The sequence below is a fragment of the Mesoplodon bidens genome (assembly GCF_964165515.1).
Source record: "Mesoplodon bidens genome assembly, chromosome: 12".
NCBI classification, from domain to species: Eukaryota; Metazoa; Chordata; class Mammalia; order Artiodactyla; family Ziphiidae; genus Mesoplodon; species Mesoplodon bidens.
Window position 1 is genome coordinate 73,915,684 of NC_138168.1, and position 22,119 is coordinate 73,937,802.

Consider the following 22,119-nt stretch of genomic DNA (forward strand, 5'->3'; position numbering starts at 1 on the left):
CGTGCAGATTCTAGAGCTGTGCTGTCTAATACGGGAACCCTTGCCACATGTGATCATTTCTACTTAATCAATTACAATTAGATAAAACTTAAAATTCAGTTCCTTAGTTGTACCAGTCGTATTTCAGGTACATACCAAATAGCCACACACAACTAGTGTTGCCATAATGACCTGCATAGTTGTAGAACATTTCCATCATTAGAAAGTTTTTTTTTGGACAGAGCTGTTGTAGAGCTAATGCCTTAAAAGATCTTGCAGTTTTCACTCTGCCCTCTGGGAACACCAATCATCATGTTGAAGAAGCCCAGTCCAGCCTATTGGACAATTCGAGACCATATAGAGGGAAACCGAGGTGCTCTAGCTAATAGCCAGCAGTAATTTCCAGACATGTGAGTGAGACCATCTTGGACTTCTATTCCCATTCAAGTCACAGATGATTACAACCTTAGGAGTAATCCCCCATGGCAGTGGCAGAAGAGCTGGTCAAATTGCCAGTCCACAGAATCATGAAAAATAAATTGTCATTGTTTTAAGCCAATATGTTTTATTTATTTATTTTTTTCTTTTTATTTTTTGCGGTACGTGGGCCTCTCACTGTTGTGGCCTCTCCCGTTGCGGAGCACAGGCTCTGGACAGGCAGGCTCAGTGGCCATGGCTCACAGGCCCAGCCGCTCCACGGCATGTGGGATCCTCCCGGACCGAGGCACGAACCCGTGTCCCCTGCATCGGCAGGCGGACTCTCAACCACTGCGCCACCAGGGAAGCCCGCCAATATGTTTCAGATGGCTTTGACACAATAGTAATAACAGTTACCACCTTCAATCTAATGACTGCATTCATTTTGAAACTATGCCCAATGCAGTTACCTCATGAATTAGAATATGGAAAAATGAGGGAAGATGAAGTATCACCCCTTTCAGTGAGATCAGTTCCTTGTTTAGGGAGAGAAAAGGATATTTGCTATTAATAAAATAATGACCCACAGCAAACTGAAATACTTAGTACTTCCTAGCTGAGTTAGATGATAGGAGAAAATTAACTTTGCATCAAAAATTATTTACCAATAATTTTCAAACTAGTTCAAATAATCCAGAGCTAACTGGAATCCAATAATTATTCCATTTTAGGGTAATCAGATTTGGGGGACTTTGGTATACTTTGCTTGGTCATAATTTAAAATCATAAATAGTATTTAATTCTGAAAACATGTCTTCTTTTATTCATTGTTCCTCAAGCGTTTATTGAGTACTTTCTGTATATGTCTAGACAGGCACTGAGAATTTTGAATGATTAAGTCTTAATCACCAAACATTTTATAGGAGAAGAGGTGAGCCTCCCCTGGAGGAACTGAAAGTATAATGGAGGGGACAGAGGCATGGTCACAATATAGCAGGATGAGCTGTGTTAAAGGAGTAGGATGTGCTCTGGGAACACTGAGGTGGGAACATACTAAATATACAAGATGAGCTTTTACCTTGCAGATGAGGGGGGATAGAGGTTAGTAAATAAACAGAGTGCCTAGAGGACATTTTTGGGAAAAAGAGCAGAATTATTTTATTTTAATAACTTTATTGAGATATTATTCACATGACATGAAATTCATTATATTAAAGTGATCAGTCCAGTGGCTTTTAGTATATTCAGAGTTGTACCACCATCATCACTATCTATGATAGTTTTGGAACATTTTCATTACCCCGCAGAGAAGCCTGACCCATGAGCACGTACCCATTCTTCCCTCAACCTCCCATCCCTGAGCAGTCACCAATCTACTTTCTGTCTCTAGACACTTACCTATTTGGACATTTCATAGTAATGGGTTTTTGTGTGTGGCTTCTTTCACTTAGCATAATGTTTTCAAGATTCAACCATGTTGTAACATGTATCACTATTTCATTCATTTTTGTTGCTGAGTAAGATCCCATTGTGTGGATATACAACATTTTGTTTATCCATTCACCAGTTGATGGTGACTTTTCTTTTTTTTTTTTTTTTTTTGGCCACACCGTGTGGCATGAGGGATCTTAGTTCCCTGATCAGGGATGGAACCCATGCCCCCTGCAACGGAAGCATAGAGTCTTAACCACTGGACCACCAGCGAAGTTCCCACCGACCAGTTGACGGATGTGTTTGGGTTGTGTCCACATTTTGGCTGTTATGAATAATATTGCTATGAACATTCATGTACAAGTTTTTATGTGAACATATGCTTTTCGTTCTCTTAGATATATACCTAAGAGTGGTATTGCTGGGTCATATGATAACTATGTATAACATTTTTAGGCATTTCCAAATTGTTTTTCAAAGTGGATGCACCATTTTAAGCATTCCAACAACGGTGTATGAAGGTTCCAACTTCTTCACATCCTTGCCAATACTTGTTATTGCCTGAGAACAGAATTGTTTTGAATGAAAATATAAAGTCATTAAAATAGAAAAAATTCCAATTACATTTAAGACCGCCCAAATATAAGTCATGTCATATTAGAACCTAAATCTGAATGACACTTTGTAGCTCTGTGTACAAAACAACTCTGTTGGAGTCTAATTATCTTATCATTAATGTTCACCAGGTGGTTAGGAAATGCTGGTTTTCTTTTATATCTAATTGAGAGGTAAAGGGCAGTGAAATGATTATATGTGTAGTGCTGTTGAAAGTTAAACCCATTTCTGACATGCAATTAAATATAATTGAAATAGAACAAATTGAATAACAAAATTTTGCAAAGTAGAGTATGAACAGATATTAAATGTATGCTGTCCTCTGGGATATTTGGGTGGTGAGTTGGCATTAGAGCTCGACCCCATATTTTTACTTCCTCTGCGTAGTTCCCACCTGCCCACGCTTGCCTCCTCTACTTCCCTACCTTGGCATCTCCAAGGAGTTCAGGAGACATCCCCCTGCCAATACCCTGTGCAGAGAGGATTGTTTTATGCAGCGCTGGGGTTTAGTGTGGTCAGGAAGGAAAATAGGTTCTCCAGACCTGTGGGGCTTTCTCTCAGACTCAGACTTTCTTTGTGGCCATGCCGCGTGGCATGCAGGATCTTAGTTCCCTGACCAGGGTTCGAACCTTTGACCGCTGCAGTGGACGCTCTGAGTTCCAATCACTAGACCACTGGGGAAGTCCCCAGGCTTGTTTTTTTAATGACTATCAGAGACCTGACAATGATACTATAAACAAACAAAAATATATATCTGACAGCCCCCCACCATCACCACCGTCTTGTCCAGCTCTTCAGTGACTTTCCAGCACCCAGTATTTGTTAAGTCTCAGGTGCGCGGGACACAGTCACTGTCACGCCATTTCTCTCTACTCCTTGCCTGCTCTTCCCATCCCTCCCCACCTGTGATGGTCTCTTTCAACTTCATTACCAGTGTTTTTCTGTTGTTCACTTTCAGTTTTTTTATGTAAGATTATTCTGTTATTTCTGGAAATTAAAAATTTTTGCTTTTTATTTACTGTGGAAGATGAGGATATAGCCTCCAAATACCCTGTCATCCCAACATATATCAAATGCTGTTTAAAAAGTACTTATGTTCAGAAGGACTTTGTTGATTCTAAAGTACTATCAGAGTGTAATATTTTAGAAAATGAAAAGTTGAGTTTTCATAATGCATTGCTGAGAAACTGTATTAAAAGCAAAATATTAGAGCCAGTAGGTGTTTATGTACATAATTTAAGAGGTAACACTATTAAGAGCAATTTTGATTTAGCTACAGTATTAAAATAGCACGAGAAAGTCTTCATTTACTCTTATCTTGCAGTAGTCACTGGACGAGTTTTGTTGTTTTTAAACCCTAGTCAATTAAGTCTTAATCACCAAACATTTTATAGGAGAAGAGGTGAAAGTTTGACCCTACTTAAAACCACAGAAGTGCGGCTTCCCTGGTGGCGCAGTGGTTGAGAGTCCACCTGCCGATGCAGGGGACATGGGTTCGTGCCCCGGTCCGGGAAGATCCCACATGCCGTGGAGCGGCTAGGCCCGTGAGCCATGGCCGCTGGACCTGCGCGTCCGGAGCCTGTGCTCCACAACGGGAGAGGCCACAACAGTGAGAGGCCCGCGTACTGAAAAAAAAAAAAAAAAAACCACAGAAGTACTAAAAACAAACTATTCTGAGACTTATAGATTTGCATGAAAAACGTCACAAGGGAAAAATAGTAATTGCCTCAGCATGAGAGATGGAATATATTTTAAGATAATTGGAGACTGTCTTTTATGTGTTCTCTTTGGTTTAGTTTTGATTTCAAGTACTTTAATTTGTTTCTATCTCTTAATTTTTTTCTTAATATATTCCAAAGAATGTAAAACACTTCTGAGGATCTCATTACTACTTGTGAAATCGCCTCTATCTCTACCACTGGATGTAATTTTTTTGGTCAGTCAGTCTTATAAGAAAAAAGTATCTTAGATTTAGCAGTCTTATGGTAGTGATAACCCTAAAAGTACATTTTGTGTAAGATCAAACATACTGTAGCAAATTCCCTTAGGGAATATTGTAAATTTTGGAGGTTCTGATGGGTTTTTTTTTTCATATAAGTTCTACAGGAATCATCTTTTTGCTTTTATTCATGTTTCATCATTCATATGTGTAAAATTTACATTTTTACTGCTAACCTCGCTAACATGCTGGTGATTAGACATTCCCTTGACAAGTGTGATCAGAAGTGGTCTAATTGAAGATGTTCCATGACTTGAACACATTAGGTTACAAATTCAACTTTTGCTTCTCTTTGCAAAGGCACTGAGACGTGAGTTAAAGGAGAAAGAGTATTCTGTCCTGAATGCTATAGACCAAGCTCGAGTTTTCCTGGCTGATCAACCGATTGAGGCCCCTGAAGAACCAAGAAGAAACCTACAATCAAAAACAGGTGAGACTGATTTCTTTAGTACATCATAAAAACACATGTGAGGAGAACAAAACACCAGAATCAACAAGAGAATTTTCTTACAGCATATCAGGACCTGATATTTTTAAATGTCTTACAGAATTTCAGGATCTAGTATTAAAATTTTTCTTCTAAGTATTACTTTAGTCAAATATGTCATTTTTAACAAATATTTAGATTCTTAAATTAAAAATAAAATGGCTGTATACTTCAGTATCATTATTTTAAAGGGAAATTAACTGCAGAAAAATACTTTGTTAAAAAGCATAGTATAACTAAAAATAATTTCTTTAAGAAATAGAAATTTATATTTCTTATATTTAAACTACATGATAAATGATTATAAGTAGAAGAATGATATTTAAAATACAAGAGTAAACATAAATTATTTAAATATCTAGAAGGTAAGATTATTTAACTTCTCTTTTTCAAGATTACTGTTTTAAGTAAGACACCAAAGCCCCTTTCTTTTACAAGCAGACGACAGAAGTTCTTTAATTTAAACATAACAACCTATATTATTTATGTACTTTGGCTTAAAGCTGAAACAGTATCTACCTTACTAGCAGATAGTAATAAATCACATAGTAGGTTTAAGAGATGAATTTGGGGGCCAACATATATCTTTATTTTGATTTTTCACTTTTGGCATAAAAGCATTCTGATGCATTTAAAAAAATAAACATGCCATTCAAAATATTTTCTCATCATTCACTTTCCATAGTAAAAGCAGACCTGAAAGACTGCCTCATGCTATGTCCAGCAGTGTAATTCATGAGCATTTATTACTTGTAAGGGAAGTACAGTTGGAAAATGCTTTGACTGTAGCTGGAACTGGATCAGACATTTGGAAAGTAGCCATTTTCCTCCTCAGCCTTTCTCAGGGAAGCTCTACTTCAATCGGAATAAGTTTCCCATCAGGATCATGATTTTCTTGACCCTTTGTGTGTGTGTGTGTGCATGTATACAGAGACACACACAGCATACTTATCATCTCTTCCAGCGTTGGTTTTTATTTTCTGCTGGCAGTATCACCGTTTTTCTAGTCAGCCTACCGGGGACCTAAGTCGTTGTTGAGTCTCCGCCTCTCTCAGTCTGCAAATCACTCATGATTGTTACTTCTATCTTTGGAGACTTATGCCTTCTGAATTATACATGTATTATATACACACACGGACATACATATGCACACAACATGCACACAGCTACATAGTAGGTGGTTGAATGACTTGTATGCTTAGCACACTCGGGTGTGGGTAGGGGGTCATTAGGCTGGGACAGGATCACTGGAAGTAGCAGCCCAGAGAGAGGGGCAGAGCGGCTGTGTGTCAGGGGAAGTCAGCAGAGCTGGGGGCAAGGCAGTTGGGGGCAGGGGCTGTGCCTGGACAGGGGGTAGGAGTGAGGGGCTTGTACATGCTGTATGGTGCAGATTACAAGGCCCTGGAAAGTTGGACAGAGCATTTCGACTTAAATACAGCAAGAAGAAGGCACTATTTCACTGTTTTTTTTTTTAAGCTTGAAAGAAAAATAAGTTTACTTGTCTCGCCTTATCCAATTTAAAGTCTACCTTAAATCTGCTTGTCTCATGTCCTTGCTTTTCAGAGAATAGAGGAAATGTTTTTATAATAAGCTATTTCATAGCAGTAAAAAAGTGTTATATCACTAGAGTTTCACTTGGCTATAAATTTTCTTCTTTAGTGGTTAGTCAGTTTAAAGGGTAAAAACATATTGCTTTTGAGTCCTTATTTTGCTGTTACATCAGGACCTATTTTCACATACTGTATTTGGGAGACAAGAAAAAAATCATGTCAATTTAACTTTATGATTTTTTTTTGTTTTGGAGTGTTTTTTTTGTTTGTTTGTTTTACAATTAGCCATTTTCATGCTTTCTCCTTTTCTGATATTATTTTGTGTAATGTTGGCTGACTTTACCTGTTGTTAAAAGTAAATAAAAGAAAGTTATCCGTAATAGCTTTTATACTTTGTTGTTTACCATGGCTTACGAACAACTGCTATCAGTAATAGTGTTTGAACATCAGTTATCTTGTGTGATGCTACTCAAAGTACTCAGTGTTGGAGGGACTAGAGCAGGGAGAAATTGTATAATGATTTTTTGGTTCTATTTAATAAGCATTTATTGAGTATGCTACGTGTAATGTGCCAAAGGACACACCAAGGTGAATCCATCTCTTTTTTTGTTTGTTTGTTTTTTGTTTTTTTACATCTTTATTGGAGTATAATTGCTTTACAATGGTGTGTTATCTTCTGCATCTCTTTGTTTTTAAGTAACTATTCCAGAAAATACTTCTTGCCATGATTTTTCTCTCCCAAAGCCTTTTCTCCTGGCTCCTTTTTTGTTCTGTTATCAATTATCTTATAGTGTCATATGTGTATATATGCATTTTATGATAGCTTATGGAGTTATGCGTAGCACAGGATGAGTTGCTCTCAGGCATCTTTTAATTGATAAATGCTGTTGAAAACAAGCAAACTAATTATTTCAACCAAGTGATCAGTTGCTGACAAATAATTTTATCAGGTATGCTCTGCTATATATTGTCTTTTTTCCCCCAGTTTTATTGAGATATAATTGACATAACATTGTACAAGTTTAAGGTGTACAACATAATAATTTGATATTTGTATATATTGTGAAATGATCACCACAGTAAGTATAGTTAACATCTATCACCTCACATAATTACAATTTTTTTTCCTTGTGATGAGAACTTTTAAGATCTACTCTCCTAGCAACTTTCAAGTATGTATATTTTAAACATTTAAAAATCATTACTAATATTAACTGCCCTATTTCAGCCCCTTACCATCTTTTGCTAGGACTTTTCGGTACTTTCTTTTTTTTTTTTGGCCACTCCGTGTGACTTGTGGGATCTTAGTTCCCTGACTAGTGATTGAACTCACGCCCTTGGCAGTGAAAGTGTGGAGTCCTAACCACTGGACCGTCAGGGAATTCCCGCAGTACTTTTGTGTGTGTGTGTGTGTACATTTTTTAAAAAAAAATTTAATTTTGTTTACTTTTTTATACAGCAGGTTATTAGTTATCCATTTTATACGTAGTAGTGTATACATGTCAATCCCAATCTCCCAATTCATCCCCCCGACTTTCCCCCCTTGGTGTCCATACATTTGTTCTCTACATCTGTGTCTCTATTTCTGCCCTGCAAACCGGTTCATCTGTACCATTTTTTTAGGTTCCACATATATGCGTTAATATACGATATTTGTTTTTCTCTTTCTGACTTACTTCACTCTGTATGACAGTCTCTAGGTCCATCCACATCTCTACAAATGACCCAGTTTCATTCCTTTTTATGGCTGAGTAATATTCCATTGCATATATGTGCCACATCTTCTTTATCCATTCATCTGTCAATGGGCATTTAGGTTGCTTCACAGTACTTTCTTAATTGGTATCCCTGCATCAACATAAATAGATGCTACAGTGATACATCTAGAACACAAAACCGGCATCTAAAAACCACTGGTAGTCGCTGAAATGGGATCTGAGCTCCTTTACCTGTCATACAAGGCTGCACAGTGATTTGGCCTCAGTTTTCCAGTGTGGCAGCATCTCATGCCTCTCTCTGCTCCAAACTAATGTCCGTTTGACACCCACCAGCTTCTCATGGTGTTCTGCAGAAGACCATTGTCTTCTTAACTTTATTCTGTTGTCTATTCTGGTTTTTTTCTGCCCATAGGTCCCTCCTACCTGATCTCCAACTCCTTCCTCCTTTGCCTGCCCAGCCCCTGCTCATTCTGTCCCACTCACTGCAGGCTTTGTTTCTTACTGGACCGATTCCTCTCCCAGCTCTCCTCCTTGCCTCCCTGGTACCCTGTCATCTCTCTGACTATATTATTAATATCTGTATCTGAAGCTCAGCCCTGCCCTTGCTTAATGACCTTTCTCAGTCACTGAGAATCTGAAAGAATGTGAACAATTATCTGAGCAGCCAAGATAGATATTATGTAGAAAATATAGTGAAGATCTTATTAGCTCTTAGAAAAACCACCCTCTGGGAGGTATTAACTCTTACTTTAGATACTGTTGTAAGTAGTTTAACTTGTTTTCCAGTGAATTATGGGTATGTAGCAAGATGGAAATGACAGGACAGGGGAAAAGGGTGACAGTGAGAAATGACTTCAAGAAGTCTTAACAGCAATGAGGAGAAAGAAAATTATAAAAAGGTTACATGGAGATTCTAAAATAAAACAAAACAGTAGTCTTTGGGGCCTTTTACAATAAAAGAAAAGCTGAAGCTATGAATTGTAGTTTGTTTATTTTTGAAGACAGAATATAAATCAGTTAAGAGAAGGCGTAGGAGTTTATACTATATTTTAGTGAATTCCCTTCCAAAATGGCAACCGTAAAAAAAAAAATCAGGTTAAATGAATGAAATGTAGCTCTCTGGACCACTCAGCTACCCAGAATTACTCATTCTGCTTATAAATGGTTATTAAGTCAGTATAATTTTTAATCGGACTAAAATTACCTGAATAATTACAGAAATTTTACAAAGTTCACAACTTTGTCAATAGTTCCCTTATCTTGAGTGATATGGAACTACTTAATTGGATTTCAATTGTGTCATGTCAGCGTATAATATTTCCTCTTAGTGAAGTTGAATGGTTTCTCCTTTGATTTTAACCACGTGGTTTATATCTGTTAAAAAGTAGAACAGTGGAACAACAAATGTCCCATCATTATTCACATTGTTCTTTGTATTTGTACTTCTCAAACCACTTTTTTATTCTCCTAACTATCTCAATGAGTTGAGCAGATCATACAGTATGCCTTTATAAAAAAAATTTAAGTAAAAATACAAAGGCTACGAAAATATTGTGGTGCCGACCAAGGTCATCAGCTAATGTAGGGTAGATCAAGGGACAGAGCACTAAGCTTCTATGGTGGTGACTCTCCTTAACCCCTGTTGTTTTGGCTGGCTTTCGACTCATCCCTTCAGTTTTATCTCCTCTCTCTTTCTGCTCACTGGCCACTGACCTCCTAGCTCCTTCTTGGCTTTCAGTGTCTAGAGCCTCTTAACCCTGCACAAATGTTTCTTGGCTTCTTCCTTGTTCACCCAACCTCCCTGCTGTTCTCAGTCCCAGATTTGAATTCCTTTGAAAACCACACCGTTGCATAGTGAAAGTAGATGTGCAAGACAGCCCGAACACCTCTTGAGGTAGTCAGGGAATACACGTGCCTTCTCACATGTTCGTTACCTGCAGCTTAAGTTAAAAGTCAAAATTGTACAGGGGAGTTAGAGCCTTATGTCTACGTCCCCCTCTCTACCACACACACATTTTATGAGTTGAGGCTATGGTATCGATTACTAAATTAACACTTTAATAGGATATGGCACCTCTAACAGTGTTTAGAAAATTATACAAATGATTGTATATGTGGGTGTAGAAAAGCTATTTTCCTCTGCTCAGGTTTTAATTTTAAGACAAAAAAAGATTGCATTTTTTTTGTTCATAAATTTCCCCTTGAGTCTTCTTTAAAATTTATTCCAGTCAAGGCGTTACTATTACTACAACTATTATTTTACTGCAGACTGTCTGAACATTATTTCTTTTTCAGCCCGGTGAAGTTACTTAATTTATTTTGTTTCATTTAAATCATAGAGGGGGAAAAAGCAGCTATTGCTTTAGTGTGTTCATAGTTGTATGTAGTGTCTATAGTTGTGTATGTGTATTGTTTATTCATACACAGCTTTTTATGGTTGTATACGATAGTACCTGTGACTAATGGCTAATAATAAACATTTCAGATAAAAAAGTATGTATGGATTAGTGTTCTTCCTCTTTGGTCTTTGACAGCTGTGTGTGTATTTAGTAGTAGTTAATATTTTAACTCAGAATATACTGTTTTCTTTTAATTATTAAATTCTTCATAATATTTTAGAAAGCCAGTTAGGAGTATTTTTCACCTATGTGAAATCTCATGTATTTTATGATACAACAAAGAAGTATTAAATGACATTTTTCAGTCTACTATGTCAGTCCATTTTGTGCCAGTATTAGCAAACTTGTGCAAATAAAATTTCATGATCATTAAATGAGTGAAAAGGTGAAATTATCATAGAGTTTAGAAATTACTTTTATACTGATTCTCAGTATAACATAAGGTTACATAAAAAAGATGGCAATAATTATTTCCTTGCATCTCATAAAATGAGGCCAAATTACACATAACCTTACCTAAGTAATTAGGTAGTAAAACTCATGGGTGTTTTTCTCCAGGGCATTTTTTGTTTTCCTAGTAACCACTTTATTAATTAGAACCCCATTCATTGTAAACGACAGACAGCCAGCTTCCATAAGTGGAGGCACATGGGTGAATGTATTGGCCCCCATAACCAAATTACAGTGAGGGCAAGGACACAGCTGGCCACAGGAATCTAAATGGCAGTCAGAGCCTTTCTCCATGTCTTCCTTTCTGCCTCTCTCCACAAGTTTTCATTTTCTTTGCTTTCCTATGACCTTATTTATACCTCACAACCACATACCAGGGAGGGAAAACCCTTCTTTAGATCCAGCACATTCCAAAAGAGAGCAACAACTCACTCAGCTTGAGTAACATGGAGCTCAGGGTCTTCTGGGATTGGCAGACCCCCTTTATAAGCATCATGTTAGATGGAGGAGGAATCAGTGCCCAAAAAGGAAGGGAGAAGAGAGAAATGGTAGTCAGCATAGATGTTCACAACAAATCAACATTTATCAGGGTCCTACAGTGTTCCAGGCACCGTTTCCTTTAATTCTCATAACAACTCTTTGAGGTATGAGTACTGTTGCCACCCATTTGATAGATGAGGAAACTGAGACTTTGAGATGTTTGGATGCCTAATGTCACCCATGTGACAGAGCTGAAACACCAACTCATGCTTGTCACAACCCTTGATGCCCTGAACCATCATAGCATACTATCTTAACTACCCCAATAATCAAAGCACTTCTAGATAATCAGTAAAAATAAGATTTTGCTTTCTATATTCTTCTACTTATAAAAATTTCATGCAATAATTAATATGTTTTTCCCTTCATTCTTACTTTTCCTTTTCTGAAATAGTAGGCTGCTTAATAGAATGACATGCCAGTTCACTGATTTCCTAGCACCAAGGGAGAAGGTGTTTAGGCAATATTAGACTTTGTCTTTTTAATTTTCATTAAAAAACTTGAAGGAATAATAATTGCTTTCAGGCCTATAGACCAGGGCAATAATTTAATTAGCGTCGTAAGTCCAAATTAGATTAGTAAAGTTATAATGCATGAAAAGACACAGAAAAATATAATGTTACTTTCATTTCCAGTGTTAACTACAGAGATCCAGTGTGATCCTTCCCATTTTAAGGTTCCATAATGTATGAATGGATGTAATGAATCCAGTCTTCAACTTTCCTAAAATATAATGAGCCGGCTGAGTAAGCGTATTGGATAAAAATTTCCAAAACTTGTTTGCATGCTAATGAATACCATCATAGTGCAATTCAATTTAAATAAATCAACATTCTTGATGAAGAATTATATGATAACAAAGGTTAGTTTGATGGACACAGCATTTTAAATTAATTGTTTACCATCTGTTACCGTCTCTAATCACCATTACAGCCATCCATAAATCACATGTGCCTCGTAAAAAAAGATGACAGTAATTTACCTGTATGTATTTTATTGAAATCAACATCTGGAGTGTCACTCTGATTTAACCGTAAAGCACAGGAGGAGACTAAATACTTTCAGTGTGGTGTGTTCCTCTTTTCCTGTTGTTGCTGTTTCTCTTGAGAGCTGGAGTCTTCACGCGTGAATTGGAGGGTTTGCTATCTTTTAAAAAGTATAATCCTAGCCAAGGCATAAATTCTCCACTTTAAACTTCTCACTTATTTTGGCAGTACCTAAACCTAAGACATGCCTAACTTCTTTCATAAGAATGGCTAAGCTTGAATAGAAGGCCCAGGATTTCTTTTGTACGTTGATGGATCATTAGCGGCTATGTTCCTCAGGGAAGCAGCCTGGGGAGAGATGGGCAGTGGTGTGGCCAGAAATGTGAGACTTTTAATTGAAGAGCCCTGTCCTTTGATCTTAAAGGTGAATTTTTTTAAATCAAAACAAAGATATTGAACATAGATCTATTTATTCATTTGACCAGTACTTATTGAATGCCTACCATGTGCCAGGTAGTATTCTAGATATGGGGAGACAGCAGTGAACAAAACATATCCTTGCCCACCTGGTACTTACATTCCCAACTTCTATTCTCCCCTCTCAGAACCACCAGTGACCTATCTGATGCTGTCCAGCACTCAAAACTGACTTGAATAAATTATAAAACTGCCATTAGTGTGAGGAAATTCAGAGAATATTCCATTACAGAAAATGGATCTCATGTGGCTTAGCTAGTTCTCTTCCATGGCCTTTCTGCTGTTCCTACATTTTTCCTTGGAGGTTAACCTTCTTAATGGTCTCTTCATGCTTCATCCTTAGCTCAATGCTGGGTTTATTTACTTTGGCCCACTTTATAGGAAGAGTAAAACATTAAAGTATTCAGACTCTAGCTCAACCTTGATTGACTTCTGGTCAGAAGTGCTGGTTATCTCTCTCCATGGTGTGGTCTATATTCCTATTCTCTCCATCCGTCCCACCTCCACCCATAACCCCCATTAATACCTTATATTTTGGTATTTGTGGAAGATGTTCCCTAAATCTCTTTACTTTGGAGTTCTTGCTTTTCCCTAAATGTATCTGTCCACGATCTTTTTTTTTCCCTTAAGGGTTTGACAAGTTCGTTGGCAGCATGGATGTATCCTTATCATCTTTATCATATTCCTACTGAAAGATTTAGGCTACACATTATCAGGTTAATCTACTTTGGTTAGCCTCTTACTATTGTCATCTTTATAATTTATTAGATGAAAATAATTAGAAATATTTTAGTAATCAGCTGATGGCACTTGATGGTGTACTTTTAATCTGGTTCCTAATGAATTGTCACCAGTTATCATACAGTATAGGAAGTGGGCAGGGTCCTCTTCAACACTGATCATTTCAGACAGATTAAGTTGATCTTAACCATGTAATCGGAAAATTTGAGGAGAATATGTTTTGCATTGTCTGAATCAGGAGCATCTTTTGGTCATGAAGAAGAGAGAGAAAAATGGCATGGGGATGAAGACGGAGAGTGAGAGTAGGTCAGGTCTAGTCTCTAGATCTACAGGAATGCTTTGTTTTTTCCTGTGAATTCTTGTTGGCTAATCACCTTGGTTTGCTTATGTGAAAACCTCTAGAGATATCTAAACCTCCCAGACTTAGCAACAAAATCATTTTAAAAATGAAAGAAATTAACCTCTGTTGAAGCTTTTCTGTGTGCCAGGCATGTATCGGTAGCTTTATAGGTATTAACTGAAGTTCAAGGAGATAAGCAATATATCTATGATTATATAATTAGTTAGTATTGAAATTGGCCTATGAACAAACCTTTCCTTGCACCAAATTGTCCATGGGGTGAAAATGCTACTCTGGAGAATTTTTTCCTATACTTGTTTGTCTTAATATCTCCTCTTCCTCTCTTGGTGAAATACAATAAGATTATAGATACATGTAAAAAAATAAGCAAACAGTACAGATAAGGTGGAATTACCATACTTGAAATGACTTTGTAAGGTTTATCCTTTTCTTTCACAGTAAAAAAAAAAAAAGTGGGGTTGTTTTTTTTTTTTCAATATAAATGCTGTCATGGGTTTGGGAAGGAGGAAGAAAAAATAAGTGGGAAGATTTCCACTTAAAATTATGAAGTTGAATATTCTCAATAAAGAGTAAAGCTGGAAATTCCATTCAGAAAATTGAAAATTTCAATTCAGTAATTATATATATTGAGGACATACTAGTCTGTAGACTGAGTACTGCAAAACCAAGATGAAAAGAACAAACATGCATGACATAAGGCTTTAGACTCTAAGAAGTCAGTATGGAGATTATGTGTCTATTCTGTAATTGAGAAAGGAAATACGATAAATATGGAAAATATTTATTTAAAATAACTGGGCTGATTCTAATCGATTTATACATTATTTCATAGGAGGAACATATACTTTAATGTTTTTAAATGTAAAAAAAATTATAGGCACACAAAAGGAGGTTTTTTTTTTTTTCCTCTACTGTAAGATTTCTTGGAGACATACAACGGCTTTGCCTTTCTTATATAATTGAATTTCAGAGGTAAAAAAGGCCCTTAGTGTAAAATGTTTCCCCAGATGAGAAAATAGGGTTCCCACTTGATAAAGCTGGGATGAGCAGGTCATCTAGCTCACCTAGGAGCCAAGGGAAGGATGGGAGCAGTGCTGATTGCAAGTCTTGGTCTCTGCTTCTGGTCCAGGTTCGTGTTCCACCTGTATTCCAGTGAACATGTGAGTCTTTCTCCCCAGGGTAGAAAGGAGAGAGTGGTGTAAATGCCATGCAATTAATTTGCATATTTGAAGAATAAAAGCCACTGGACAAGAAAGAAAACTTCAGGATTGGTCATTCCTTTTTCCTCTTTCTTCTTCCTTCTTCCTAAAGATAATTATCTACTCTTCCTTAAATGTTTTGTAACACAATAAAAAAATTGCTATTTTAAGTATATAAATATAAAGTAAATATGTTAATATTTATAATACATCATATCACATTATACTATATATACTATGTAATATTAATATAAAAATTAAATACAATTCCATCCTCAGGTTTTGTCCAAATAAATGAGGTGTGAAGGGAGAAGAATGGGAGAATGAAGAGTGAAACAAAGTACTGTCTCTCAAAAACATCCCCAGACACACACACACACACACACACACACACACCCAGGGAGTAGGAAAGTGACCTAGGAAAAGGGCTTCTGGTCTGTGAACTGTTACTAAATTTTCTTGGTTTTATCCTGCTGTTTCCTCTGTCTCTTGATTAGCCTCTATTACTGCCTTTTCAAATGCAAATTCGATTACCCTCTTATCACTGAGCTTCATTTGCTCTCCCACCTTCAGTAGTTAGTGCCCTGCTCTGCATGGGAATGACAGAGCAGCTCACTGGATTGGAAACACTGTCCAGCTTCAACAGCAGTGACCAGAGAAATCAATTCATAAGCCAGTAGGCTGGCGGTGTTCTGTTCTGGCAACACGTTACAGTCACCTGGGGAGCTTTTAAAAATTTATCCAGGCCACCCTTCACCCTTGACCAACTAAACCAGAATCTTTTAATACTTCGTCCTTGGGGATCAGCATTTAAAAACAAACAAGCAAGCAAACAGACAAACTGTCAAGGTGGTTTCTAATATGTCACCAGAATTCAGAACCACTGGTCCGGAAGATTCTCCACTCTTGCATGAGGGTCTTAAAATTTACTGCGAAGTATCCATTCAGAAAATTTGAAGCAAACTTTGTCCTTTGATTTTCAAGTGACACGAGGATTTCTTTTTAATGTTGGGATATCCCTTTATTATTTTCATCTTTCATGCTCTCTTGCTGTTTTAATTTGTTTTTTCTATTTTCTTACCCCAAACTGTCATAACTTGGGATTTCACATGTTGCTTCTTATTACCTGTTTCACAAACATCCTGGAAAGTTTTTGTTTGGCTTTTTACTTTGCTCTGTTCTTGGTTTAAAGTATGCGTTAAACTGCGATTGCTGCTGCAACAGGAAGCACTTTTATTCTGACTCAGTGATTAGTTAATATGCTTCCTTTCTGGCAAACAGATGGTGAATTGAACGTAGAACTTTTCTTCTGAGTAGCTGCTTGAGTGGGGATTATATTATAAATAGTCCAAAAAGACTGCTCAATCAAAAGATTTTACATTAAGTGAAGACAAAAAGTCACAGCTGGTGTTGGGTATTTTGTCACAGGACAAAGAAGCCGTATGTCTCCCTGCCAGGTTATTCAGTGACTAACTTAGAAACAGTTTTTACTTTATCCAGAGGAAAATCATCATAATTAAGTTGTCTCTTCTGAAATTGGCACTGTATTTTTTTTTTACAAAAGTCAGTAAAACATGAATGCTCAAAATATATCTTTGAAAAAGCCGAAGTGACTTATTAACAAACACAGGGGTTACCATCATAAAAATTATCAACTCCCTTTCTCATCAGGTTAAGGATGATTTTTTTCACCTTACACAGAGCATGGTATATGTATATAAAATATAGATCGTATTAATATTACATATTTTTCATTTTATAAAAGAATCTTGAAGGCTTAAAGATTTAAATAAAGTTGCCCTTTTAATGATGTACCTTTCCTTACAAAGCTTTTTCTAAGTTTCCTAAACTTGAAATCCTGACATATTATAAGTTTTAGGGCTTTTTTCCAGGATTCTCGACTGCCTCCCATCACCGTTGTACTGGACTGTATCTGAGCCTAAACATTCCTTGAAGCTGGGTCTCTAACTCACTTATTTTCCTTATTTATCTTTTACTGGTATCTACTTATCATAATATTGTCTCTTCTTGTAATCAATTCAGCTGACAGGGGATTGGTCATGTTTCTGTGTATTCTCACAGCCTTTCAGCAGCACACTCAGAGTTCTGTGGTTGCTAAACTCTTCATCATCCATGTAGTTCCCAGGGATTTATTATAGCTGCTTTCATCTAAATATTGAGGTCTCGAAATTTCTGGAAACTTAGATAAAAATAAATGTTCTGTCCCTTTGACTTTTAAATAATATTTAAATAAAGACAGGCAGACAAATTTATGTTGGGTAGGAAAGTTACAGTTTAGGAGAGCTTGCTTCGGTTCATCTTACCAGAAGTTTGATGAACTTCAGTGCATTTTATGAATGGCTTGGAATGTTTTGAGGGGAAGTGGATGTTGCTAATGTGATTGATACTAAAAGATGGGATGTTATCTCAAAGAAGAATATGCACTTCTATCTTAAATTAATGTACAGTTTACCTTGATTGTATGTTTCTGACTTGCCTCTCTGTTGTCCAGGGGACACTTAGGACAACCATCAAACCAGCTAGAGAGGAAAGGAGGCATCCTGGGGTGTTGAGGGTAGTGAGGCCCAGGAGTGTTTAGCTGGGGATCTATTTAACCTGTTTTGAGAGTGTCTGCTCTATGACCATTAAGTTCCCCTGCCCTTGACTTGCCAGCTTCTCATCACTATATTTCTGACCCTTGGCTTTCAACTTGACGTTGACTTCCGTCCGTTCCCTTTGTTTGTCTTCTAGACTCTTACTCTTTCTTCCTGCCCCTGTGCTGTGGCAGCATCTTGCATTATGCCTGTCCTTTCCTGTCTGAAAAGTCTACTTTATTTCAGACATTCTGGAAGCCCTCTTGCTCTGTTAAATATTTAGGGTGGTCCTTGAAGCCTTGCTGTCTTCTTGTTGAAATATTTGTGGACGTGCTACACTTCTGGGCTACCAAGAATGCCTCGTATTAAAGATTCAGCGATGATGAAGTATCTAAGATATGTTACTTGTCTTCAGTTGTAATTTTTTGTAACACGATAAATTAATCTTACTTTTTCAGAGTTTTTCCTCATGACTTAAAGCTATTTCTCTCCCAATTATCATTCCCATTTCTCTGAGGACAAAGAAAAACTAATGAAAAGCTGTCTTTGGATTTTATGTAATTAATTTATGTTAAAGAAAAATTGTTTTATTTCTTCAGTTATCTTGTTACATTTCAAGGTTTGCAAATACATTAAAATTCAGAAGTTACCAAAACCACTGGGCCACTTTTACTCTGAGTAGCTCTTTTCTTCTTTGGAGAAGTAGTAGGGATTAGTGGAGGAAGTATGGAAACAGTTTTTCTTACCCTGGCTAGTGTACGCTAGTAGCAACCCTTCAAAAGGTGATTCACACTTGGCTCTAAGAATGTAGAGTTGATCAACCATCCAAATATTCTTTCTCTTTTTTTTAATCACAGAACTGACTCCTGAGGAGAGAGCCCAAAAGATTGCCAAAGCCATGCGTAAGCAGTCTTCTGAAGTCAAAGAGAAGTGGGAAAGTCTAAACGCTGTTACTAGCAATTGGCAAAAGCAAGTGGACAAGGCGTTGGAGAAGCTCAGAGACCTGCAGGGAGCGATGGATGACCTGGATGCTGACCTGAAGGAGGCGGAGGCCGTGCGGAATGGCTGGAAGCCTGTGGGAGACTTGCTCATCGACTCGCTGCAAGACCACATTGAGAAAACCATGGTCAGCATCCCTACCTCAGATAAAGGATTTAAGAAATCCTTTATTGTTAAATATAACACAAATAAGGCTAGCCACATATATAAACTGTTATGAGGGATTGTTATATTGCCAAAACTGTTGGCATTAGAATATAGAAATTTTCCAGACATAATATGTTTTCCATATGCCTCTCACCATCAGAACCCCCCTGCCCACCAAAATAACGACTAAGGTGACTTTTACAATAATTTACTTTTACTTTTCTTTATACGTTTTCACCCAGCTGTGCATCCCTAAATGATATAGGTTAGTTTTACCTGTTTTTGTTGAGTTTTTTTTTTTTTTAATAATACAGCCGAGGACCTTTAATTATATTACTGAGGTTGGGTCTTTTTTTTTTTTTTTTTTGGCTGCGTTGGGTCTTTGTTGCTGCTCGCGGGCTTTCTCTAGTTGTGGCAAGGGGGGACTACTCTTCCTTGCGTTATGCATGCTTCTCGTTGCAATGGCTTCTCTTGTTGCGGAGCACGGGGTCTGGGTGCGTGGGCTTCAGTAGGTGTGGTGCACGGGCTCAGTAGTTGTGGCTCGTGGGCTCTAGAACGCAGGCCCAGTAGTTGTTGCACAGGGGCTTAGTTGCTCCGTGGCATGTGGGATCTTCCCGGACCAGGGCTTGAACCCGTGTCCCCTGCATTGGCAGGCAGATTCTTAATCACTGTGCCACCAGGGAAGTCCCTGTAAGAATATTTTAAAGTCCCTTTTAATCTCCAGATTTCCCATTTATCTTTTGTTTGTTTTCTTTGCAATGTATTTGTTGAAGAAACTGAATTGTTTCTTTGACAGTGTTTCTCACAGCCTGATCTTACAGAATGGCATCCACATGGTGTAGTCTGTCAGGCTCCTTTTTAAATCGGTGGTTGGATTTAGAAGTTTAATCAAAAGTATACTGTTTTCCTGGGAGTTCTTATCTGCTAATTATATCTTATTGTCTGAGTATGTAATGAAGAATTAGTTTAGCTATAAATTCTGTTTGTAATCAGGTATTGCCCAAAGTTAAGGATGTTAGACCTCTGGTCTAGATTCCCTTTGGCTCCCGTATTGGAGAACATATCCACAAAAGCAGTTAATGGAATTTAGGCAATAAAAGACACAAATAACAGATTTAGAGTGTATTAGGTTTTTAGTAGCATAGTAAACTATATACTAGGTAGTCATGAATCAAATCAAAGGATAAACGGATGAAAAACCAGACTGACAATATCAATATCATGAATGGAATTTTTATTGCAAAAGATATACATCTTTTGTGCACAGATATTGGATAATACTATCCCTTTGTTTCACATGTGGCTGAATAGGAAAGAGAAGAAAGGTCTAGGAAATTAACTGAATCCTACTCGGGCAAATTACATGAGTAAATAAATATATGTGTAGACATAGGGATAATAATAATAGATAGCATTTACTGATGTTTACTATGTGCCAAGAACTGTTCCTAGTCAGTTTACATTGGTATCTCTTTTAATTCTCCCAGCAACCCAACAAGATAAGTATTATTATTATGTCCATTTTACAAATGATGACATTGCAGATGTTGCTCAAGCCCACACAGCTGGGAAGTGGTGGAGTTTTCATGATTTCTTTCTTGCTCTTCTCTTTCACTGTAGAGACCTCATTCATAATAATGTAATTAAGCTTAGCTTTGATCAACTACTTGAATTTGAATCTTTAAATTGATTAAATCTTGAATCACATGTTTCCAGTGACCCTGTGAATTAAGGCTTCTTCCTTGACTGTAGTATCCAAAACACTTTTCCATAATTGAATCTGAGTTAAAATAACAAACCAAAAATAAACCTATCCTTTTAGGATAGGTTCTTTGGAAGTTGCACACTTCTTGTATTTTAAAAGATGATTTTTAAACACTGATAATCTTTAAGCCAATGGTTTACAAAAAGTATGTTTTATTGGTTTGCAAAAATGCCTCTTGGTTGGAGCAAGAATTTACCCATTTGAATTTGAAAGCATCAGTTTTTAGTACAGGATGACTAGTGTTGAGGGAAAAATGAAGTTATATCTGGACTAAAAATTTGGCAGTTGTTAATCCCATTTGATTGAAGAAATTACCCATCTCTGCATTCAAATCCTTCTGTTTAAATTTCTGCTTATGTGGGAAAGCTAGGAAAAATACAGCTAATATTTAAGACAAAGTAATAAACTGTGGATTAAGATATTTTAACATCTTATTAGGAAAAAAGAAAATAAAACACAAGTCTCTTTAAACCAAGTAAAATTGACGCAAAGTCCGAGGTGTTTTACATGTGCTCTTAAGTATACCCCAATCCCGGTGAAGCTATAGGCACGTAAAAATAAGTTCTGATTATTGCCAAATATTATTAAATATGCCAAAGCAACTGGAAAACAAAATCTTTTAGGGTAATCGAATAATTTTAACTTCCTAAAGTTATCCTTAATCGTTCTTATTTGCAGAATACACACCTCTGACAGGAGAAGGGCTGGGATTCACATCTGCCAACGGGCTGCCAGTCAGCACCTTTAACACTAACAGATGCTTCTGTTTTTATAGCAAAGAAAACCACATAGATTTTTATTCTCTTATAGGAAAGTACAGCCAAAACATGATAAATTGGTTCTTTATATTACATACATACAACAGATCTGAAACCATTTAAAAATTTGCTTTATTTTAGAAAGCCCCTTAATTTGGAGCTATTAAAAACCAAAAGATAAATTTTCTTAATAGAAAGATTCCTTGTTACCATAAAATATTGGACCACAAAAACAAAATTAAACCTAAAATGCACTGTTTGTCTAAGGACTTTTATTTTATTTTCTTATTTATTTATTTTATTTTTGCCTGCATTGGGTCTTCGTTGCTGCGCACGGGCTTTTCTCTGGTTGCAATGAGTGAGGGCTACTCTTCGTTGCCCTGCGCGGGCTTCTCATTGCAGTGGCTTCTCTTGTTGCAGAGCACAGGCTCTGGGCGTGCGGGCTTCAGTAGTTGTGGCTCGCAGGCTCTAGAGCGCAGGCTCAGTAGTTGTGGCGCACGGGCTTAG

The 22,119-nt window shown here is 37.1% G+C and overlaps 1 protein-coding gene across 8 annotated transcripts in view; it reads left to right on the plus strand.

Moving 5' to 3' along the window:
• UTRN (utrophin) overlaps positions 1–22,119 on the plus strand; it is a 525,852-nt gene that overhangs the window by 401,217 nt on the left and 102,516 nt on the right. For all 8 annotated transcript variants that reach the window (XM_081250822.1, XM_081250827.1, XM_081250825.1 and 5 more), the window contains 2 exons: positions 4,742–4,871; positions 18,801–19,069. In XM_081250822.1, the coding sequence (XP_081106948.1) occupies positions 4,742–4,871; positions 18,801–19,069 (399 nt within the window). The remainder of the gene's footprint in view (positions 1–4,741; positions 4,872–18,800; positions 19,070–22,119) is intronic.